General features: G+C 41.1%; 1 protein-coding gene across 1 annotated transcript; it reads right to left on the reverse strand.

Annotated features, from left to right (window-relative positions):
* Positions 1 to 7,442: 7,442 nt before the first annotated feature.
* On the reverse strand, positions 7,443 to 15,831 carry LOC107043155 (tigger transposable element-derived protein 2-like). Its single transcript, XM_015264497.1, has 3 exons — positions 15,451 to 15,831; positions 14,781 to 14,966; positions 7,443 to 7,760 (listed from the first exon to the last, which is right to left on the reverse strand). The coding sequence occupies exons 1-3, from the start codon at positions 15,829 to 15,831 to the stop codon at positions 7,443 to 7,445; spliced, it is 885 nt and encodes a 294-aa protein (XP_015119983.1).
* Between the last annotated feature and the right edge of the window lie 2,169 nt (positions 15,832 to 18,000).

Below are 18,000 nucleotides of genomic sequence, written 5' to 3' on the forward strand. Positions count from 1 at the left end.
ATATTCACACAAATTCTTTACAAACGCTTATAGTCATGGGCCACAATTTTTAATCATATTCCGGAATTTTAATCAGGGTTTTGCCGAGGAAGGCGATGCATCGATAATATTGTCACCCTTTCGGCAATAGTTCAAATTCATCTCAGTCAACAGAATCCCAAAAAAACAAAAGGCCTTTTGTAAAAAAAACACTCGCCAAGAACGGATACGACCGTTGGTCTGTTTACAAAATTTGTGTAATCGGGCAAAAGCTGTAGTGCCAAGTACAGATTAATAAAGCCTGAAGATTATAACACAATTCATATAAAACTGAAGAAATAATGAAAATCATCAAAATGATATTCAAAATTTGAGATGATAAAAATTCGAAGTCAACCTATTTGGCTCGTGACTACAGCTATACAAAATCTCACCAAGCAGGTCATTTGAAATTTTTATCATCTCAAATTTTGAATATCATTTCCACGATTTTCATTATTTTTTCAGTTTTATATGAGTTGTGTCATAATCTCTAGGCTTTATGAATCTGTACTTGGCACTAAAGCTTTTGCCCCATTTCACAAATTTTGTTAACAGACCAACGGTCGCATCCATTCCTGGCGAAGGTTTTTACAAGAGACCTTTTGTTTTTTGGGAGATTTCACATATTTTTGTAAAAAGAATACAGTGTCTTCTGTATTTTTGATGTTTGTAAACAGAACAACACGCGTTCTTGGCGATTTTTTTTACAATTTTTTTTGCATTTTTTAGAAGATGTCGTACCTTTTCGTGAGTATAACTTTCGATCACAAAGATCACTGTAAAGCGAATATGGATTGAACTTTCTTTTACAAAATTTTTTTATGCAATAAACTTGGTTCCAATTTTTTGTGAAGATTCTACACACTTTACAATTTGAAACGAGATTTTTCTCGTTACGGGTTGAAATCCCCTCAAAAAGATAAGTGAACTCTCAAAACTGTTGAAGAGAGATAAGTAGCGACACCTAGAAGCGGCTGAAGAAAGCCGGGACTAGGTGAGAGAAACCACAAACCAATGAAAGACCTAAGGCATAGCGGTTATGGGTGAAACCGCGACCCCTGGAGGTCTGGAGGGCGTATTAGACTATCGCCGTATTAGAATTCGCCTAGCATGTGCTAGGGGAAACGGGGCCGACGTACAGGCCGTCCAACTGGGCGATTCTATAGGTTATGTCGGAGTAGGTTAGGGACCAACGGCCAGGTGAAAGGACTACTACCTCCGTGATCCCGTCGGGTTGATTGGTGGGGATAGGGTAACGGAATGACCTATCGTCGCCGAGATATCCAGACTAGGAGGCAAGGCCCTAGTAAGATTCCGAGTTAGTCGCACGCGAGCGCTTGAACCGAGAGGTTGATATAATCTCTCGGTATGCTGGAAGTGGTGGATGGCTGAACAAGCCATGGTAAGGAGTTTACTCAGCGTAGCCTGGTGCATAACTGTGGCGGCGAATATAGGGGGATGCCCCTGCATCCCCCGCGCGTAAATCTGAGTTATTTCGGAACGCGAGGTGACGACTTCGTCGTGTTCGGCGTCATCTAGTCTCGGCGGAACGATTCGAGGCGTATGGGCCCGTGGGCCTGGAGTCGAGAAATCCTCCTGTCGGTCCGACCATACGCCGACGGTCTAGTACTACCCGGAGGCAGTGACGCGCGATGACCAAAGCGGTAACTGGTGGTGGAGAGAGTGGGTGGTCGTAGCATGGGTAACGTAGTTCCACCCTGGTCAGATCAGCCTCTCCACGTCCCAGGCTCTGAGGAGTCCCGGCTGAATCGCAGGTAGCTCGGAAACTCTCCCGAGTAGAAATACTTGGAGAGAGGAAGCATGCCGGAGGAGTCGAGAGACCCTCCGGAGGAAAGATGAATCCCATTCAGTAGGGAACTTGTGCCGCGAGGCATAATTCACGGCTTGCAAAGGCCGTGGAATATGACGGTAATACTCCTGGTGGACCTCGCCCACTCTACCGTATCACGCTGATGTTAGCTAGGCAACCCATTGTCCAGCCAAAAAGTCCTCTGAGTGGACGAGTTTGCCTCAGAGGCCGGTTTTCGTCGAACCTCCCGTGAAGGTTCGGCTGGCGCCCGATTATTGAGCGATAGAGACGGCTAAAAAGTAGTTTGGATTTTTCCTGGGTGAAGAACCCGGGAAAATATCCTTACAAAATGGCGCTCGACGTGGGGCCACGCCAATGGAGTAGAAAAGAAAACCCTGGAAAATGGGTAAGTGAAAATTATCGCATAGATAATACGAGGAGAATCGAGAAAATTGATTCCCCTCGAATGTAACGAATTTTATTTATTCCTTGAAAAGGGAAAAATAGAATTCAAAATGCACGAAATTGTTGTCAGAGGGAGATTTTCTCAGAAACTCGATGTTCTGTCTCCTCGACACCCGGGGGAGACGACCTTGAGAGGACGAGTTTATTTTCCCCGACGAAAATTCGAAAGTATTGATTTTTCGCTTGGGAGGGGTTATTCCGGCTGCTCTGGGTGCTGTTCTCCTCGTCACCCGGGGGGGATGGTCTCAGGCGTGGGGCATTCCCTTTACTCGACCGAAAAATCAAAGAAAGTGAGTAAAAGAACAGTAAATTCTGCAAAATTGAATTTTTCTGCCGTGAAATGGGCCAAAAATGCTGAAAGAGGCATTTACCGACGCCCGGTAAAGAAGACTATTCTGAAAAGAATAGCATTACCGACTGCAGGTGTCGGAGGTACGGTTTCCGCCCGCGAGGGTGAGCCACGTGACGGACAAGTCGCGCGGAAAAATGAAAATTGACACCTCTGATTGGTATCAATCAAGGGTGTTTAAAAGGACCGCCTAAATATGCAAATTTAGGTCGAAGTCCAGGTCACTAGGGGGGACCACCGGCGGCGATTAATTCAATCGACACGCGCCCTAATTCCCCCACCCCCAACACCTGTGGAATTGGGGGAAATGACCACGGGAAGCGTCCTTTTCCGCCTTGACCACGATAGTGACAGGACGCAAAAATTTTTCAACGCTCCCGAAGGATTGCACAGTGCGCACGTGGTGGATAACCCCGTGCAATAGACCAAAATTTGGACGAGTTAGTGCAGAAGGTGATAAAGACCGCCGAGGAAGCACAAGCAGGTAGGTCGGGCTCCCAGGAGCCCGAGGAAAGAACCCAGGGCGAAACAACCCTGGAGGAAAGTGTCGGGAGAGCGACCACATTGCCGCAAGGCAATGAGGCCAATCCCCTCATTGAATGAACCTCTCTGTCTATTGCAGAGAGAGAGCTCACGACTGAGGAGCTGGCCGAAATGGCTTTGCTGCTCGGGGAAGAGGAAGACGAGCCCCCATCGCCCGTCTTCGAGCCTCTGGAGAGGATGGAGGTGCACCCCATGGAGGTGGAGGTGTCTACCACGGCACCTTCTCCCCCGGTGGACGAGTCTCGGGCGAAAAATCCCGAGGAGAGTGCAGCTGCAAAGGCAACGCCGGAGGAGGAGCTGGTGAGGAGTTTGGTGGCGACGTTGTCGGCCAACCCTGGGTTGCTGGCGGCTGTGCTTGCACAGCTGCCACCTGTCAACCTGGGGCCCTCGACGTCAGCGATGCCGCCACCAGCACCAGTAGTAAGGGCGGAGGAGACGGCCGGACCCTGGGAAAGGAAGACGGGGCAAAATACCCTCGTCAAACCTCCCCCCAGGAGATCAGAGACCCCCCTCCCGAAGCCCGAAGCCGAAGAGCAGAGCTCCAAAGCTAAGGGACGAGGGATAAAGGGAGCGGCGAAAGAGGTGGGGCCGCAAGGCTACACTGGGCAGGGTACCGGGGCAGGGATTAGGCGCACCTACGCCGAAGTCCTGCACGGAAAGAAGCCGGAGAGCTCAGGGCCGAAAGGCTCTGAGAGAAAAATCCCCCCAGCCGCAGCGCTGGAGCCCGAGGCCAAAGAGGCGACCTCCGAGGCCAAGGGCAAACTCCCTTCAACAGGGAGGAGGAAGGGGAAGAGGTCAGAGGCGCAAAACCCTGAAGGAAAGGACCCCGAAGCGGAGGCACGGAGCATTCACCTCCAAATACTCCAGCACGGGGGGGAAGGACCCACAGATGCGGTTGGGGCGAAAATCCCCAAGCGTAAGGCCTGTGAAGACGAGAGGATGGATATAACATCCCCTCTCGTCGACGACGAAACCCCCAGGCAGGAGGAGAAAAGGAGGAAACTCCCGCAATCCCTCATTCCAGCACGCCTGTGCTGGAACTGCCGGAAAACGGGACATAAGGGCAGAGATTGCCCGGAGGCACGAAGGCCCCACTGCCGAAGGTGCGGCATCCCGTGCAGCGAGGAATTTTGTGCCTCCTGCACCAAAAAATGGGAAACCATGGGCCCATGGGTGCCTGAATTCGGGCAGAGTGTGCCTCGGGACACCCTAAGGCTGCTGAGGAAGCAGCAGAAGGCGAACGCCAAGGCGAGGGCGACACCACGCCCTCCCAGGCGAGCTCCGGAGGCCGGGAGGCCCTTCCAGCGGGGGCCGGGTTATGTGGCCCAAGGAGAGCACGGGAAAGGACCTCGGTTCATTCCGCTGCAACCGAGGAAGCCGGCAAAACCGGGTAAGATCGCCCGGACGGAGCGGAGAGCGAGGGAGAGGGCTGAAAAGCTCGCTCGAGCTCAGCCGATGGAGGAGGATGAACTCCCAAAGGCTGAGGGGACCGAGAGCGAGGACTCCGCCTGAAAAGGCGGGAGGAGGAGCTCGGCAACCGAAGTTTTGGACAGGGGAGGGCACTTTCGCTCTGCTCCTCGCCCATTTCTTTTCGGTTGGGAGAGAGGTCTGGTCCGAAATGACCAGGACGGTACGGACTCATTTATGCGTGGCATGAACGCCGAAATTCACTTCCGAGTGAATAGAAGGCGAAGGAAAGGGGCGAATTCTATGTCTATGTCTCGCTTCATACTTCGTGGTTGTGGAGAAATACGTGAGGGGCGCCTCTATCACTCCAATGCATAGTTCATGGCTGTGATTAATGACAGGTGGTGCTCCAGACCCCGATGTTATTGTTAGAGTATTTTGCAATTTTTAATCAATTAATATGTTGTCGTTGCTCCACGCACATTTTATTAGAGTTTATAGTGACTACGTACTAAACCTGTCAAGGTTATTCTGTATATTTCAAGCAAGTGTTTACGCAATTTGTGCAATTTTCAGTATTACAGGCTAGAGTGTTTGTTTTGATTACAATCAATGTATTTGTGTGAGTTTTATTGTAAAATTTAGAGTGACATTCGGTCATGGAATTAATGTTTGATTTTCAGAGCCTGACGAAGCTGCGATTTGCAGCAAAACGTCGCGATTTGACAATAAATTAGTATTGCTGAACTCTTCCAACATCCCATTAATTATTCCTCTTGTTGTTAACCACGGAAATGAACAACGTCATCAACTATATTTTTAATATTACAACTTGTGTTAAATTCAAGAATTCAGTCTCGATTATGGCCTTTTGTTGTTAGAAATTATTATTTTCTTTTTTTTTATTTCATATTTATTATTATAGAAGAATGATTTTTAGTTGAGAGGTTAGATTTTTGTTTTAGTGCAACTTATCCCAGGAAAGAGAATGAATGGTAATCAAAATTGTGGTGTCGATGAATATATTCACAATTTTTCACCACTATCACCCATCACTTTCCTGAGAGAATGGTGATGTAGTACACATTATTGTTAATCGAAGGAGAATCATTCCGTGTAATTGACAGAAGATGTCGGTGTTTATGTCGAGTGTTATCGAAACACGAGTCCGATCCACCAATCCCTTTTGAATGTTGGACTGACGTCATCCAACACATAGTCCAGTGAAAGAAGGTCCGAAATACATGGTTCTGCGAAACAGCCTGCTTTTTTGTCTAAAAATAAATTTTTGACTTATAATCAATATTCGAGGCTAATCAAGGTACTCACCCTCCGGTAAGGGGTGAAAAAAATTGAAAATTACCCCCAAAAAAGTGTTTTTCTGAAATAACTCGAGAAATACTCGAGCTAGGATGTGAAGCATCAAAAACAAAATTGTAGAGCACAAAATTGTCTACAAAAAAGGTCCTAACCACTTCACCCCTATTTCGCGTCGTTCATCCCCCAGAGCCGTTCAAAAACTCGGGGTGAAAAAAATTTAAAAAAACATTCAAAAACAATTTTTTTTTTAATTTTTCCGTCTTATTGAATGTTTAGAAAGGTTCAAGTTTCAAGTCTCATTTTTTTACCCCATTGGGAAGCAATTTTCACGGAATTACGACCTACAATTCATTATAACTTTTTTTCCAATCGATGAATTTTTTTTTTTTCATAAATTTTATTATAATATTTCCGACAATTTTTGTAGGAAACATTTTCATGTATCTCCTACAGGGATAAAGTTTAACGCAATTCTCTATTTCTACCCCTCCAGGTAGGAACTCCTGGAGAACAATGTGCCCTAAGTCGGCACCGCTCGCACGCATACGAGCCTCTCTCCGACTCAATGCGCTTGCGCATGACGTCACCGAGTAGTCTGTTAGGAAGAAGAGTGAACAACGAAAATTTGATAATCGAAATGATTCAACAATGAAAAACTTTTTTTTGTCGGACAAAATGTTTTTGTGTTAATTTTCGGATTATGTTGTTGATAGTTGGCTTGAAACAAAAATGTGAGGAGGAATTTTTCTCTAAATATCAGAAAAGTAAACAATTACAGAAAAATTAAATGATATGAACCAATTCTAAAGTTTTTATAGAAAATTAATAAGACAATTGAGTGTGATTGACGAATATATAGGGTATAAATTCCTTGTCATTATATACCAAATCGATGTAATGACTAAATGTTATGAAATTTCTTCAAAAATCAATGGCTTTTCCATTGAAAACCACAGCCCTTCTACTAATTTCACTTGGAATCTCCCCAATAATCGATGGATTTCCTTCAGTGTTTTCCTAATTTTTCTATAATTTTTTTTTGCATTCATGAGTGCACTAAATTCTACACGAGACATCAAATTTACGAGTTCAGGTAATACCAGATAGTCATATATAACGATATAAACAATTACTGAAAGAATCACTGACGCAAGAAAAAAATATCTTTTGAAAATTCATTTTTTCCAGCATGAACAGAGTTTGAAAGGAAAATGTCAGAGTTCACAGAATGAAACTAAGAAAAAAAATTGAATAATTAGTCAAAAAATAATAAATCATATATTACACTCTCGAGATTAAATCTTTGTGTAGTTTAAAATTACTTACGAGAAAATATTATAAAAAACGAACAAATTTATTCGTAAATTACCAGTATGACAGTTGCGTTATATATATATATATTTATATAAATTATAAAGGCATAGAATGATTGCAATTGATTTTTTCCAGGTGGAAATTATTTCAATAATTCACTCATGAGTTGGAAATCATAAACAGCATTTAATGGGGAATTTTTCATTACAGATATCAATAATAATCGAAATCAATCGTTTCGAACTCATCATCGCCGTCATCTTCATCTCTTTCTTCTTCGTTTTCTTCTTCCTCTTCATCATCGGAATCATATCTGTAGATGTTTTCCCTCCGAACAGGCTGAATTTCTTCATCTGTGTCAACTTCAACATCTGTCTCCTTCTCTGCCGGTTCATCTGAATTCGCGACAGGTTGATTCAGACAATTATCATCATCATCACAGTATTTGCATAGTTGACTGCAATTTAGCCCAGCTTTTTTGCAAACACATACAGCCGTGTTGCATTTACTCCTCGCACATTTACAAGATACCTGAAAATTATTTTCAATATTTTCATAATACAAAACGATTCAGAATAGTAGTACAAAAAAAAATCTGATGGATATGAGGCGAAGCCGAGAACTGTAATCACATGAGTCAGAATAGATATTTTCCGGACTGGTACGATGGGGTTTTTTACTCCTGTGGAGTTGGCGTCCGAGCCGAAGGCGAGGACTGGCCAACCACATGAGTAAAAAAACCCCATCGCACCAGTTCGGGACCAGATTTTTATGTAGTGATTTTGACTTTTCCGAGTTTGGGAAGTATGAAATGCCGTCGATGTATCGAAAATAAAAACATTCATAAATTGAAGAACTGAGGTTAGGGAAGCTCAAATTTGCTCCTCCAGAGAAGATATTTTTCGTTTATTTCTGTTTCATTTCGTTATCGAGTGATGTGAAGAGGAAATTGCAAACAAAAATTTTTATAGAGCAGGAAATTTTCTACGGAAAAAATATTCTGACATTTCCAAATCACTCATCATTGATAGAAATGTACTTGTAGAAAGCGCTCGATAAAAATTGGTGTAACAAATTATATTGCAAAAGGTCTCTAATCTCTTCATTTCATCTTGTCAACGAGGGGCTATGAAATAAAATTGTGAAATATTTTTAGTAGGGGTGAGGGGGGGGGGGGATTTTCAATAATAAAGAATTTTCAACATTTTTATTTTGAAAATAAAATATGACGCAGAAACTTGCGGGAGACCGTAGCGGGAGATGTGGTGGGGGCCACGGTTCCACTACCGTCTTTCACTGTACGCGCCCATCTTATTCAATTGGAAAATTAATGAAAAACAAAGCCGTATATAATTAAAAATATTCTCCATTCGTAGCTGATGGATGGGGGAAGACTATTAGGGGGGAGATATCTCGGTGAATTCAATGGGGGATTTTCAATTGATTTTTGAAAATCCAAGTGAAAAAAAAAATTACCATCCAACGCAAACACTTGGGGTCAAGTTTTTTTCAAGGGTTTGGGGGTTGATTTCCACTAGGAATTTTCCTGGTGCCCTCATTAAGGGATTTTTAATTAATTTTCTAAAATTAATTTCACCGCGTCTTGGTGGAAAATAAAGGGTGAAAATCATACGCAAATACTTGGGAGGGAAATTTTTTGTGCAACATGCACAAGGGGGGTTGGGGGTTGATTCCCATTCGAAATTTTAGTGGTGCCCCAATGAGGGCATTTTCAATTAATTTTCGAACATTTTATTTATCGCGTCTTGGAGGAAAATGAAGGGTCAAAATCCAACGCAAATACTTGGGGGTGAAATTTTCTGCGCAACATGCATGCGGGGGGTTGGGGGTTTATCCCCATTCGAAATTTTAGTGGTGCCCTAATTAGGGCATTTTTAATTATTTTTTGAAAATTAAGTTTACTCAGTCTTGGGGGAAAATCAAGGGTTAAAATCATACGCAAACACTTGGGGGTGAAATTTGTTGTGCAACATGCACAGGGGGGGTTGGGGGTTGATCCCCACTTGGAATCGTCTTGGTGCCCTAATTAGGGCATTTTCAATCAATTTTCGAACATTTATTTTATCGAGTCTTGGAGGAAAATTGAGAGTTAAAATTCAACGCAAATACTCAGGGGTGAAATTTTTTGTGCATCCTAGTGAGAGCACCAGGATGATTCCAAGTGGGGATCAACCCCCAACCCCCCTGTGCATGTTGCACAAAAAATTCCCCCCCAGAGGGTTTGAGTTGAATTTTAACCCTTAATTTTCCTCCATGACTCGATTAAAAAAATTTTTCAAAATTAATTGAAAATGCCCTAATTAGGGCACCAAGATGATTCCAAGGTGGGATCAACCCCCAACCCCCTCTGTGCATGTTGCACAAAAAATGTCCACCCGGAGTGTTTGCGTTGGATTTTAATCCTTTATTTTCCCCCAAAACTGGGTGAAATTTATTTTTGAAAATCAATTAAAAATCCCTTAATGAAGACACCAGGAAAATTCCTAGTGGAAATCAACCCCCAACCCTTGGGGTACATTGTGAAAAAAAAACTTGACCCCAAGTGTTTGCCTTGAATGATAATTTTTTTTTTCACTTGGATTTTCAACAATCAATTGAAAATCCCCGATTGAATTCACCGAGATATCTCTTCCCCCAATAGTCTTTCCCCATCCCTCAGCTACAAATAGAGAATATGTTTAATTATATACGGCTTTGTTGTTTATTAATTTTTTCATTGAATAACGTGGGCGCGTACAGTGAACGACGGTAGTGGGGGCCGTAGTCCCCTCACCACATCTCCCGCTACGTTCTCCCGCCAGTTTCATCGTCATAAATAAAATAACTCATTGTTCAGATATTTCCATCAGAAATTAATTAGGATTTGGGGAATAGGCGTATGGAGTATTCTGAATTTCGGAGTACTGTTGATTTTTATTAAATCTATCTTAATTTTCGAGAGAATAGAAGAAAAACTGTGGAGGAGAAAATTTTAATTTATTCAGTACACCTCAGTGAGGTTACCCTCAAATTTAACATGAAAAATCTTATTTTCATACTGGTAACAAATCAAGGAAGAACTAACATACTTTAATTACCTCATTTTCTCGATGATTTTTTTTTCTCGATTATTTTTGAGGACAAGAAGATTGGAATGGAAAAAAAAATTTCAACATTTTTTTAATAAAATCACTCATTGTTCAGATATTTGCACTTTCAATGAGAAATCAATTAGGATTTGGGAGAATTGACTTATGGAATATCATTAATTTCGGAGCACTGTTGATTTTGATTTTTTTTTTAATTTTCGAGCGTTTTTAGGAGTTAATGAAAAAAAAATGTAGAGGAGAAAATATTAATGTATTTTTTACCCCTCAGTTATATCAACCTCAAATTTAAAATGAGCAATTTTAGTCTCCTAATGGTAGCAGACCACGGGAAAACTAATATATTTTAATTACCTCGGTTTTTCGAGGATTTTTGAGGACGAGAAAATTGTCAATGGAAAAAAAAATCAACATTTTTTAAATAAAATCACTCATTGTTCAGATATTTGCACTTTCAATGAGAAATTAATTAGGATTTGGGAGAATTGACGTATGGAGTATCATTAATTTCGTAGCACTGTTGATTTTGATTATATTTTTTTTTATTATTTTCGAGCGATTTTAGGAGAGAATGGAAAAAACTGTAGAGGAGAAAATTTTAGATGTTAACCTTAAATTTAACGAGAGCAATTTTNCGGAGAAAATTTTAGATGTTAACCTTAACTCTTCAGAACTCGCGCTCAGCCACCGACCTTCGTTACTCGCGTGGTGAGCGCTGCGCCGCCCGTGCTTTCAGTAACGCAGCGTTGTCACGTTCATAGGTACGCGCCGAGCGTGCGGCGAGCGGGAAACAGCAACAGCGGAATTGAAAATTTTACATCCTTCGTTACTCGCACTGAGCGGCACGGCGCCGCTTTTGCGTATGAGCCTCAACAATTTATTATTTTTCGTAGCCTTGATGGATTTTCAGCGGATCAGAACCTTGCTAATCCATTCCAAATGATTCAAGCTAGGCATTCTAATTTTTTCAATTTTTTGAAAGCTCAATTTTGCAAGAGGCAAGCGAAAATTTGAAAAAGGCGGCGCGGCGCTTATAGCGCGAGTTTTGAGGGGTTAATGATCTCTCAAATTTAGAGATAGATTCGTAAAAATTGGGAATAAATACTTGGAAACACACACTTTCTCTCTCTCTCTCTCTCTCTCTCTCTCTCTCTCTCTCTCTCTCTCTCTCTCNTTTATTCTCCTGATGGTAGCAGAGCGAGAAAGAACTAACATAATTTAATTACCTCGTCTTCTCGATGATTTCTTCCGGTCACTGTTTTATTTTTGTATTTCACTCACAATTTGTGACACAAATAATCCAAAATCATGAAACACAGTATGTACGCATTCTAACTCCAAAACGTCTTCACTCTACTTTTCCACGTGTTGACGCTCTAACAGACTACACGGTGACGTCATGCGCAAGCGCATTGAGTCGGAGAGTGGCTCTTGTGCGTGCGAGCGGTGCCGACATAGGGCACATTGTTCTCCAGGGGTTCTCCGATAGAGAAATAGAGAATTGCGTTAAACTTTATCCCTGTAGGAGATGCATGANTGGCTCTTGTGCGTGCGAGCCGTGCCGACATAGGGCACATTGTTCTCCAGGGGTTCTCCGATAGAGAAATAGAGAATTGCGTTAAACTTTATCCCTGTAGGAGATGCATGAAAATGTTTCCTACAAAAATTGTCGGAAATATTATAATAAAATTTATGAAAAAAAAAAATTCATCGATTGGAAAAAAAGTTATAATGAATTTTAGGTCGTAATTCCGTGAAAATTGCTTCCCAATGGGGTAAAAAAATGAGACTTGAAGCTTGAACCTTTCTAAACATTCAATAAGACAAAAAAATAAAAATAAAAATTGTTTTTGAATGTTTTTTTAAATTTTGCTCACCCCGAGTTTTTGAACGGGTCTGGGGGATGAACGACGCGAAATAGGGGTGAAGTGATTAAGAACTTTTTTGTAGAGAATTTTGCGCTCTATAATTTTGTTCTTAATGCTTCACATCGTATCTCGAGTATTTCTCGAGTTATTTCAGAAAAACACTTTTTTGGGGGTAATTTTCAATTTTTTTCACCCCTTACCGGAGGGTGAGTACCTTGATTAGCCTTGAATATTGATTATAAGTCAAAAATTGATTTTTACACAAAAAAGTAGGCTGTTTCGCAGAACTATGTATTTCAGACCTTCTTTCACTGGACTAACAGCCAACTTCCAACACCTCACGAGATCGCGAGGTAGAAATCAATTGAATTGACGTTGAAGGCTATCATACCCTAGTTGGTATGATAGCTGCATTAAATTATCAAGAAAAAGGAAGAACACAGTTTTATGGGAAAAAGCCTTTCGGCATAAAAAACCCAGATTTATTATTGTTAATACACTAAGTTAAAGGATTCACTGCCAATGGCGGTGTCACACGTGGGTTCACACACACACACATACAACAGAATGTATTTTTTAGGTTAACGATTCAAGAACAACGGCTAACACGCGTCCACACATACAGATAATGAACTCAAACTAACACTTTAATTACGTAGGTTAATTTGGCGGTTGTTTGGCATAATTTGTTAATTGCGTCCTTGGGAGTATGGCTTCTGTGCCACGTGGGGACACGAAAACGTGTGATTTCGTGCCGATGATTGTTCGTTTGCTTTCGTTGCGAATTCTTAGCCACCTTGCTTTGAATTCTTGTTAACTAGTGTACTAAATTTGTTATTTGTTATTTAAGTTGTTGATTTTGTTGGTTTAATTAAGTTTCAAGTCAAGATGGTTTTTACGCTGACGCCACATGCAGCCGTCGGCGCGCGCACAAGCCAGCGAAAACGGCACTTGTAAGGTGCTCCCACCGCTTGCCGCCACCATGCGAACGCAGCCTCAAGCCCTCACATGGGTTACGATGTAACATCAATGGACCAACGTTCCCACTAAAATCTGCCTCGAACGTCTTATGATGAGAAAAATGAAGAGAAGACACACATTGAAATTCTTTAGATCGTCATATTTCATTTATTTTAGCATGAAAAAATTTAATAAAAATTGTAATGGATGGCTTATAGCAGCATTATATAGGAAAAGTATAATTCAAAATGTTCTGCGGATTGAAATTTGTACGGAAAAAAGTTAAAATGGTTTTGGGGGTCGTGGAGGGGGAAGTTGGCTGGCATATATAATAGGCAGTGTCACATCCGTTCTTAGCGATGGGATGCAACTGCGTCCCTTGATATGAAAATTTAGGCATTCTTCATAAATTTTGTCAAAGCTTTTAATTCTGTTAATCATAATCTCCTATGACAGAAGCTTCCATACGTGCGAGTGCGTGGTAAATTTATAAGAGTTTGTCGAAGTTTGTATGATAGAGCTAGAGTAGCAGTGCGTACTAGTGCGGGACTCTCAGATCCGGTAGGCGTCACAGAGGGAGTGCTTCAGGGAGAAATCCGTAGCCCTCCTTTTCGAACTATTTATTTCTGACTTTGAGAAAAATTTAATTGAGAGGGGGACACGTGGAATCTCAATCGATCCAAAAAACGAGATTTTGTGCATTGCCTACGCTGATGATGAACGAACTAAAAATAAATGAAGGTAAATCTAAAATACTGTTTTTTCATAAAAGTGAACTGAAAAGAAATTTATCGTTCTTCTGTGACAACGAAAAAATAGAAATTGTAAAACAATTATGCTATCTGGGATGTACCTTTGTAAACAGTGGATTATATGATACTCAATTTCTAAAAGCCAAAATGTCTATGAATCGCGCGATTGGCGTAGTATTACATGTAATATACGCTGCAAAGTCACTATCCTGGAAATTGAGAGAGCACCTATTCAGTGCACTTGCCGTGAGCGTACTATGGTGTGGTAGCGAGATCTGAGGATTACGTCACGTTGATCACATAGACGCAATCTAATCCGGTTTCTACAAGAAACTAGTGGACTCTGGTTAGAGTCGACTGTTTTGCGGGATAGAGGAAGCGAATTCGGAGAATTCGACTCTATTTCCCTGCCCCCACTACGCGCTCACGCCGAGCCCGACTTCCGAGAACTGGGAACGATAAAATGAAAAATACTATTTCTTTTCTCTCTCAATTCAACACTTTATTTTAATGATAAACTTTAGTTCACAGCTTCAACTATAATAGCAATATTCATATAGAATCAGACGATTTTATTTATTATCAATATTTTTAATTTAATTGACTATATTTGATCACAGAAGCTTTGTACCTAACATTCCATAGAACAGATATTTCTTCTGGAGTTAACGAACCATGTGAATCAAAAAAATCCAATAGATAATCCACGGCGTCGACGGCTCCATCAGGGCTATGAATTTTCCTGGAGATTTCTGGATGATCCTGGGTCTCATTATTCAGTAAACAGTCATCCGACTGCAAATTAGGGACATCCATCGAGTGGCTCATCTCATTCATTGATGTATTTTCTGCACTGTCTCCTACATCCATCTCAACATCATCAATCGCTGGCTGTACTCTCGCTATTATCTCTTCATCCAGAAGTCCCGGTGAGTGATTGTCCTCATCTGCTGTTTCCATCCACTCTCTCACATCACCTTCATCGACTGTGTTGGAGTTTTGGAGACGTAACAACAGATGCAGAAATTGAAACATTTGAATCTGCTGTTCCTGTTCGTGTTTTTAGTTGCTCCCCAGACATTGGTGAAATTAAGGGCTTTCAACATTTTTGTATAGTTGTTGAGCTAATCGCATCCCAACTTTTAGCACTCCACTCAATAACATCTTTTATTCTAATAGTTTTCAAGTGGGCTATAGGTGGAATTCCCCGATCTTGTGCACTCAACAATGAAAGTAGAAAGTGGAAACGATAGTTCTTTTCGAAGGTCTCGATGATTCCTTGGTCCAACGGTCGGATTAGAGATGTAACATTTGGGGGTAGAAAGATCACACGAATTCCATCTTCATCCAATTCTTTGGGATGAGAGGGAGCATTGTCGAGTAACAAAATCGCTTTAGGTAATAAACCTCGTGACAATAAAAATTCTTTAACCTTTGGAACAAAAATTTTTTTGAACCAATCTTCGAAAATTGAACAGTTCATCCAGGCCTTAGTTTGATGTCTGTAAGTAACTGGAAGCTGGTCATGAGATACTTTGTTGAGAGCTCGAGGTCTAGCTGATTTACCGATAACTAGTAATGGCAATTTAAATGATCCATCGTAATTTGTACATGGCATAATTGTCACTCGATCCTTATTCATTTTGTGCCCAATTGCCCCATGATTCTGGCGAGGTGCCAGGGTTTTCTTCGGTAGCATTTTGAAATTCAGTCCGGTTTCATCAGCATTGAAGATTTGACTAGGTGTTAGCTTTTCCTCTTGAATTAACTGTTCAAATTTATGTACGAACTCTTTAGCAACTGGTGAATCGGCAGTTAGTTTCTCGCCCGAAATAGTAAATGATTTGATGTCATACCTTTCTTTCCACCCCATCAACCATCCCTCACTAGCACGGAAGTTCTCATCTCCCCCCATTTTTGAATTCAATGTCAGTGCCTTCCCCTGAACACAAGGACCACTAATTGGGATTCCCATTTTTCGACAATCATCAAACCATATCTTGACCCCTTCATCCAGTCGTGGATTTAGGGCTTCGCGAATTCTTTTACGGTCAAGGTGAAGTGTTCTGTGAGAAAAATCAGAGATTTTGTCTTTGTTTTTACACCACTTTCTGATCGTCGTATGATGCACTCCAACCTCATCGCATAGATCATTTATGTTCTCTCCACTATCCAATTGTTCTAAAACACTCACTTCAGTTTTAAAATTCACAACAGCTCTCGTCTTACTCTTTTTATTGGCAATGTTACAGTCGTTTTCTTTACCTCGCTTCATTATTTTATTTAATCCAATTTTGAATTAATTTTATGCCAACAAAACGAGATCCTCCCCCCATGACAGCCAGAAGTGGATTCAATTTTTTGATCGACAATTCAAATGCAGAATATTTTATTTTTCGTCTCTGCTAGAATCGGAAGACAATAGCAATTCGAAGAAAATATTGAAGTGTTTACTTTCCGGCTTGTGTGGTGGCAGAGTGGGAGAAGCGCTCGAGCGGCGAGAAAACAAAATTGAGGGGAAGTTCGACTCTAACCAATATGCCTCTAACCAGAGTCCACTGTACTCAACCTTCCGAATCATACTCCCCACTACGCCGTGCGTCTTGATGTCGATCTGGACCCAGTATGTCGCAATATTCTGGACAGAGGTTTGGGCTGGGTTGGCAAACTTCTAAAAATGGACGATAGCAGACTACCCAAACTATGTTTCAATGGTTTGTTACAGCTCGCAAGCAATTCAAGTCATCTTATAAAATATAACTGGTGCTCAAAAATTAATTCTCCAATTGCAAAATACTATCCCCCAGGAATCTAAGGTCTATGCACTGTAGGAAATTTTAGTGATGTTCGTGAATCAATTCTTAGCAATTATAAAACTGATGTGCATAATCACGACTGCGTCAGAAGAGCCAACTCCTCCCTACAACTCCTTCCTCACCTGGAATTCTCTCCTGATCGGAGAATGTAACCCGACCTTAACTTATCATTTGAAATTCTGTGACCCCTCACTCAATGCAGAATTATTAATGTAATAAGACCTAGAATAATTTCAAAACATGGGATCATAAGATTCAACAGCGACAGACACTGCTCCAATTAGAATTCGCCGTTAGAAAATAGCATTAATCACTTCTGCTTAGAATGTTCTAAGTTCCACGGAGAAAGATGTGATGTAATCAGAAAAATTTACCAGAATTTGGACTCGGCTGAATATCTGCTGAATCTTCTGAATGCCACTAATAAATACGATGTAATTGCCTCTCATAATTTTCTGTTGAAAGCGACGAAGAAAATCTCCAATGGAATGTAAAAATTTTTTTTTCTTTGCTATAAAATTGTAAAAATTGGTCTGGGTTGTTGGTTACTTGCTTCGCTCGCTCCCATTACGGGTGGGTTGTAATTCGACTGGGTTTTTGGTCGCTCGCTGCGCTCCCTCCCACTGTGGGAGGGTTGGAGTGAGTGTGACCCATAACGGGTCGAACCAATAACTTCCCGACCGATTCCCATTTGCCTGTTTATTAAAACAAAAAACTTAATTTTCGAAATTTTCATCTTGATAACTAGAAAACGGTCAAGACTATTTTACTCAGCATTCAATTTAAATTGAATCACATATAGTTGCATCGATCAGATAAGCATCGGATCGATCAGATGAGCAACAGATTCCATCGTTTTTCTATGTAAAATTAGTTAATTTTCGAGGAAAAATTTATTTTGGTTAATTTTTTTCACATGTCTTATGCGAATCACTAACAAACCGCTGAGTCGATCATTCTCCTAATCGAATTAGTGCTAAGTTCTATGAACACGCATCGATTGAAAAAAGAAATAACGCCCCAAAAAAAAAAGAAACGCAATTTTTGAAAATTCTATCAAAGTTAATGACCAAGTGCGGAGGCAATCTCCATCATGGATATTCAGTCAGTCTCAAATGATATGGAAATCCAATTGTTGATATAAAAAAAGAAAAAAAAAAAATCATTGGTCGCTCGTGGCAGACAATTGCTCAGTACACTTTGTGTAATGTAAATATCTGGTCGCTTTTAGCAGACAACTGTAATGTATGAACAAGACAGAGGTGGAA

Source organism: Diachasma alloeum, unplaced genomic scaffold (genome assembly GCF_001412515.2).
Source record: "Diachasma alloeum isolate Michigan unplaced genomic scaffold, Dall2.0 Dall_scaffold_00548, whole genome shotgun sequence".
Taxonomy (NCBI): Eukaryota; Metazoa; Arthropoda; class Insecta; order Hymenoptera; family Braconidae; genus Diachasma; species Diachasma alloeum.

Bases quoted from the DNA above. Each gene is read 5' to 3' on its own strand.
- LOC107043155 (XM_015264497.1), bottom strand. From the start codon at position 15,831: ATGGGGGGAGATGAGAACTTCCGTGCTAGTGAGGGATGGTTGATGGGG. The intron at 14,967-15,450 runs GTATCTCATGAC...AAACACGAACAG, and splicing joins GACCTCGAGCTCTCAACAAA to GAACAGCAGATTCAAATGTT. The intron at 7,761-14,780 runs GTAGGAGACAGT...AATAATTTTCAG, and splicing joins TTGATGATGTTGAGATGGAT to GTATCTTGTAAATGTGCGAG.